Consider the following 6620-nt stretch of genomic DNA (forward strand, 5'->3'; position numbering starts at 1 on the left):
GATGAAGAGTTTGTTTAGAACAATTCATACTTGATTAGCTAAAGATAATGGTTCTCTAAAGAGCGAGTGTGCTACACCATTTATCATAAAGCATGCATATGTTATGAATAAACAACTTATGCCCCCTTAACTCTTAATCAAGTCATTCTATTTTTAACATATTATTATTTAGTTATTTAGGTTAGCATATGACTTACATGTTATTATATAATTAAGTTTAGTTTATATCTCAAGAACAAGTAGCGCATATCTCTCTCTCTAGGAGGTAGCATGCCTTATTTGATTACTAGATTATGTATTGTGATTGTATTTGATATAATTGGAGGTGTTTCTCTTCCACATAATCCATTATGCTTGTAGACTACTCAATCCTCTCACCAACATCATTATTATTTTAAGAGATGATTTTTTTTTAAAATAAAAAAGATGTTTATTATAATTCAAAAACCATACTAATTAAAATAGTAAAAGAAAAATCAAGACATTTTCTTAACTATCATATCTTATGCATCTAATTAATTAATTATTTAAATAAAGAATGGACTTGACACTCCTTATAAATTTGAGAAGCAAGATAGTGCATGGTGGTTATGGTGGTTTTCTTTGGAATTTTCACTAGTAGAGTGGGTTGAGATGATTTTCCTTTTCTTGTTTCTTGAGTTATTGGGTCCATTTGCCATGACAAGAATTTATTGCAGAGAAACCTATCTATTGGCTAACTCTATTTTCCATGCCATCATTAGAGGGGCCAAGAAAACTCTTTGATTGGGGCAAATGATAGACACAGTAAATTACCTAGATGATCTATTCAATTTCACAAAGTTTGACATATAGATAGTTAACTTAAAACATGTACAAAATTGCCCATCAACTATTCCTTGCACCACCTATGAGGTAAGTGCTAGTTTAAATAAAAATATTTATTATTTAGTTCATACCTTTATACATTTATGCTAGATCTGCTCTAAGTATTAAGATTTAAAATTAAGTCAAATGGACAAAAGAACATCAATAATAACTTCTCAATATTCAACAACTGAAAATAGAACTGAGGCTTTTATCTTAAATTCCTAAATTTTATATAAACATTAGCATAGAGGAAATATTCGATAACATACATGCACGTTCATGATCTGTGTCCAACTTGTCTTGTGAAGGAATATTAGGAAAGATCACTCAACACAGGAAATTAAGGAGCTGGGAATATTCTCAAGCTCGGCGTTCGACCCGGGCAACTACAAATTTACGCACAGAGCAGTCCTCTCAAGTCATCCGATCGAACTGCGGGTAAGACCCATTTTATTTCAACGTTGATATCTTTCTTGCCAAATGAATCCAACATTAAATCTCACTTATTATTTCAATTAACAGTGAGCATGAACAGAAGTTTGATGTATTTCTGAGTCACAGCGGTCGGCAAAAGACTTTTGTGAGGCAGCTACATAGAGATCTGACAAACCAAGGAGTGTCATGCTTCTTTGACGAAGATTGTGAAAGTTGTTTACCAGTGGGAGAAGATTTTGCCCCTCGTATATTTGAAGCTACTGAGACATGCAAGCTAGCAGTTTTGCTTCTCTCCAAGGACTTCTTGGAAACAAAGTGGCCAATGTTGGAACTCTCTGCTTTCGTGAAAGCTAGAGATAAAAATCCCAATCTCAAAATTTTGCCTTTGTTCTTTATGATTCAGCCTGCGGCTCTCAAGAGAATTAGAGTGTACAACAAAAAGTGGAAAGAGTTTGAGAAATGCAAGGAAAGGCGGGCAGAATGGCACAGAGCTCTAAAAGTAATACGAGGAATAAATGGGCTGAAGCTTAGTGAAGGTGGTGATGAACTAGAGTTCAGAGATGAAATAGTGAAAACAATCTGGCATATACTTCCAACACCCTCTCCAAGGTATCATGTCCCTGCCATGCAAGGAGAAGCTCGAATGTGTCAGGTAATAACACCATTCATTCACCTCCATCACTCCTTTCATTTGATTTTTTTTGGATTGTATGCTCTCTTTTCTTTTTAATAAAGATTGTGTCAAATTTGTTCAAGTTTGGTGGAATAAGTTTTGTATATGGATTTTTGTTTAAATAGTGCATTTTAAGTGTGAAACTTATTGAAAACAACAGTGTGTTTCTACATGAACTATCTAGGTAAATAAAAACTTTGAATTTGTTGTTTGAACTTTTTTATCATATGAAAAGATGTGCATTCTGATGCAGGTTGACATCTTTGATGTATCGATATTTGTATAATTTTAGTCAAAAATAAATTTCTTGTTTTTTGATATTGTTATTAGAATTCAAATGTGTAGTTTTTCAGTCAAATTCATTGATTCATGTTTTATAAATAGTGGCTTGGAAAAAAGTTCTAATAGCCGCTTAGGCTAAGTTCATGCCCCTAGAACTCTTAAATCGTAAGTTAGATTTTGCCAATTTTTTCAGTTTATCTCTATATGTGAGTGAAGAGCTTAAAGCTAAGCTTTCAACTTTTGAGTATTCATGAACTCTCTTTAAGGATTATGGAACACTAAGTGGTCTAAAAGTGTCATTTCAAAATGTTCGCTTGGAACTTGCTGTGTTCATGCACCAATAGTCGCTCACTCAAAAAACACCATTACTTGTGGTTAAATATCTCCATAGACTTTATGGAAATGTTCCAATAGTGGTGCATAAATTGATCGATCACCAACCAAAAAACTTTAAAAAAATTTAAAATGATCGACTATTAATACACATTTGATCAGCTATTAATACATGTATTTTTATTTCTTGAAGCTCTATTAAGAATATTAATTGAAAAATATTTATGTTGAAACTGTCACAAATATTGAACTGCTGTTAATTATTGGACCTCTTCCCCTAATAGTTTAGAGGAAACTATCTTTTATAAAAAATGAATGATACAGTTAGTTCTCAACAAATTCGACTCCTAAACTTCATAATTGAATCCAGATTGCAAGCTTGACATACAACAAATTACTTATTACTGTCGGTCATATATGTAATTATTCCAGTAACCGGTTGCAGGAGGTTGCAGAGCTCTTCAATACTGTTAAGCCCAACGAAAAGGGAATACATATAGCAGGATTGTATGGACTAGCTGGGCACGGGAAAACTACACTTGGCAAGGCTTTCTGCAACCTCAAATTAGGGGAATTTGAAGGTAAAGTATGTCATCTGGAATTTACTAGAGGAGATTCATTCGAAAGGACAAAGCTTGCTCTGCAGTATCTCAGTCACCGCCCCCAATCTTATCTCCAAACACTGATGAGCCAAAATCAGGTTGGAAAATATAAATCTTTCACTTTTGTTTACTGGATGTTCATCCTTTCCCTATAGAGTTCTCTTTACAACTCCAAACTTATACATTTTCTAATTCAACTTACAGGCACAAGTTGAGTTCAATGCCAAAGTGAAGGGCCAGAGGGTATTGTTGGTTCTCGACAATATCACAGAAGAAAGTATAGACGAAGTAATGTATTATCTTAGGGCAGACTTGGGAGAAAACAGCTGGGTCCTCTTGAGCGCTCGAAGTGTTCATTTACTAGTTAAGCACTTGAAGATAGTAAAGCAGTCATGCATGCGAGTCCCAAGACTTGAGGAGGAAGAGGCCATAGCCATCTTATTAGAAAGGGTATTTCCATTAGAATCAAAGTTAGGTGTACAGGACAGGGTTTTTGCACTGAAGTGTGCGAAAAGATGTTTGTTCAAAGAGACATGTTGTGACATTGGTCCCAGCACTCGATCATTTCATCCTCTGGCCTTGAAAGCCTTTGGTGGCTACCTGTTGAGTAAACACGGTTCAAATTTGTCAAAATGGGTTGCTGAGATAGCTGGCACGGTAGACGGGTCCGGTGATGGGTTAGATGAAGTGTTCGCTGTGCTGTGCAAAGCTTTTGATGACATGGATCCCATATACCAAACCATATTCATACTTCTCACTGTATACAGGCCGCCCAACATGTCTCCTCACAAAGTCACCGAGTGGCTTGCAATAAACTGCAACGAAGAAATCAAGCATATTAAGAAAGCAGTGAGTTGAATTTCTGCTCTTACACTTGTTTACTTTATGATTCAATTTTTAAAACCTTTTTGGAAGCTAAGATTTCGTTATATATGGGATCAGGTCAAGAATCTGCAGAAGAAGGCTTTTATTGAAAGCTTTGAAGCTGAAATCCTCATACACGACCTCTACATTGAGTTTGCCCAAAACAAAGCAAAAAGGATGGAGAGGTGGCTGTGGTGGAAGGGAGATGGACCAAGCACACGGGGGTTGATTTCAAAATCCAACTCAGGATTCGAACTGGCTAAGTTGGAGCAATGCATTTATCGAAATCCATCCCAAATAGCCCCAACATATGTTCAAAATCTATCTGTCCTTCAGCTCGTAGGTGTGCAGAATATGGCCAATCTTGACTTGGGAATGATGAACGGTCTCAGAAGTCTCACATTACACAATTGCAGAGAGCTGGCAGCACTTGAAGGAATGGAAAAATTGAGATGCATGGCGTGGCTTCAGATAAGGGACGTAAATCCCATGCTAAAACTTCCACAGCTAAGCAGCCTCGTCGCATTACAATATCTGGAGATCGACATTGCAGACAACAGAGTGGTCAATCAGCTGGGCGATCTCACGCCATGTTTCTTTCTCAGAGAGATAATTGTTCGCTGTCCTTCACTCTCTGAGTTCCCCAGAGTAAATGGTCTATCGTTTTTGGAGAAAGTGGAGTTTAATGTATGTGATAAAGTGAAGAGCCCCCTGGACTGTACACAATGCGTGGAGCTTCAAAGTATTGTCTTAACCTTTTGCAGCCAGATGGCTGCCTCACCGCTCCTTACTGGATGTAAAAAACTATCCAAAGTTGTTTTATCAGAATGTGATGCAGTGACTATATGTCCAGAGATACATGCACCAAGTGCTTTAAGGACATTAGAGTTGCATATATCTTCAGAAGCTAATTCAGCGCCTAAAAGTTTAGAGACTTGTTGTGGATTAGATAATCTTCAATTGTGGAACATGGGGAAACTAAAGGAGCTTCCTAGTTTGAGACGTTTGTCAAATTTGACCGTGCTCAAGCTTGGCAAGTGTGGTATAAAAGAGCTACCGGATCTCACATGTTGTGTCATGTTGGAGGATGTTTACTTTTTCACACTGAGAAACTTAGAAAGGTTTCCCAATTTCTCATCACTGAGGAAGTTGAAGAACTTGAGTTTATATAATTGCAGAAGGGTTAGAGATCCTCCTAATATTGGAGGATGCCATGAATTACAAGTGTTTCATCTGCTGTACAACGATAATATCAAAGAAATTTCAAAGTTGCATGGGTGCCCACGATTGGAGGAAATGAAAGTGAGTTGGCATTGTGAGGAGGAGGTGACATATGATGGAATTGATCCCCACAGTTGGGAAATCGATGACTCTGATGAGTCATGGCTGGAGCATTTCAAATATGAGATCTTGCCAAACATAAGTAATGTGAGTTTGCCAGAAGCATTGACAAAGTTGCAGTGGCTGAAGGAAAAGACAATGTTGGTGAAACGGTTTTTCCGTGGAGTGAAGCTCTATTACTCTCTCGCTGCTCCATATGAATCGTGTGTGCCAAGGCAGCTTTCAATGGCAGGAGGAGTTACTAAAGGTTGTGATGAAATGTGTGAAAGTTCAGAGCGTAATTATGGTCAAAATTTTATTACTCTGAGATTGATAGACTGCAAAGTAAGGGCTTTTCCGACCGTCGGCAGAGTATGTGAAGACCGTGATTGGCTGAACAAGGTACAGGAGTATTTTGATAGTGCTTGCATAAGCGCAAGCATTACATAGACTATTCTTATACCTTCAGAATCACGGTTGAAATGTATATATGGCGTTGCATTTCTTCTATTCCATTGCTTTTAATCAGCAGCAAAGCAGACAGAAAACAGAAGTGTATATATATATATAATGGTAACAAATGTATATCTATGGTTTTACGTTTTGGGTTTTAGTTGTATGTTGCCAGATTTTCAGTCTCCCTTTTTCAAGCCTCTAGTTTAATCTTAATTCACAGCTACTGAATTCTTATCCAAATTAAGTTAGCCCTAGGAGAGTCTTCTTTCTCACCTTCCTCTATAAACTTATTGTTGGGATTAGGTGACTAAGCCTTACCACGATTTATTCTTTTATTTATGCTTTCATGGAAAGTTGCTAAATAAAATTGGATTCTTCCACAAGAAAAGACTTGGAGTAGAAAAACAGAAAGCTTCTATTTTTTGGTGATTTATTCTATTATGCTTTGTTTTCATGCAAGGGTGTGCATAAGAAAGTTTCTAAAATAAGTTATAGGTGCGTTGAATGTAGACGCTTTAAAAACTATTTCCTCTTGTATGAAAACTCTATAAGTACAAGGCATTGTTATAGAAAATCATGTGAGTGTAAGCATTGTTTGAAGAACATTGTTATGATGCCGAAATTGTTCTAGATTTGATATCACAGCTGAATACTCTTGGAGAGCTGTGACTCTATAGATTGTATTGTAATTGTTGTTGCTGAAAATACAATTGAGTCTGGCTTTGGAGTGGTGGGTTTTTTCTCGAGAAGGGTTTCCCATGTATATCTTGTGTTCTGTGTTTATGAGTTGAATCTTTCTATATGTA

At 36.7% G+C, this 6620-nt stretch overlaps 1 protein-coding gene across 1 annotated transcript in view; it reads left to right on the forward strand.

Annotated features, from left to right (window-relative positions):
- The window catches only part of LOC149544580 (disease resistance protein ADR2-like), a 33396-nt gene extending 27411 nt beyond the window's left edge, over positions 1-5985 (forward strand). The window contains exons 2-6 of the mRNA XM_089796414.1: positions 1158-1287; positions 1372-1936; positions 3018-3272; positions 3379-4023; positions 4117-5985. Coding sequence (XP_089652540.1) covers positions 1158-1287; positions 1372-1936; positions 3018-3272; positions 3379-4023; positions 4117-5808 — 3287 coding nt within the window. The 3' untranslated portion in view covers positions 5809-5985. The remainder of the gene's footprint in view (positions 1-1157; positions 1288-1371; positions 1937-3017; positions 3273-3378; positions 4024-4116) is intronic.
- The last annotated feature ends 635 nt before the right edge of the window (positions 5986-6620 follow it).

The sequence above is a fragment of the Cupressus sempervirens genome, chromosome 8, assembly GCF_028749045.1.
Source record: "Cupressus sempervirens isolate cs-2001-9-10 chromosome 8, ASM2874904v1, whole genome shotgun sequence".
NCBI lineage: Eukaryota > Viridiplantae > Streptophyta > Pinopsida > Cupressales > Cupressaceae > Cupressus > Cupressus sempervirens.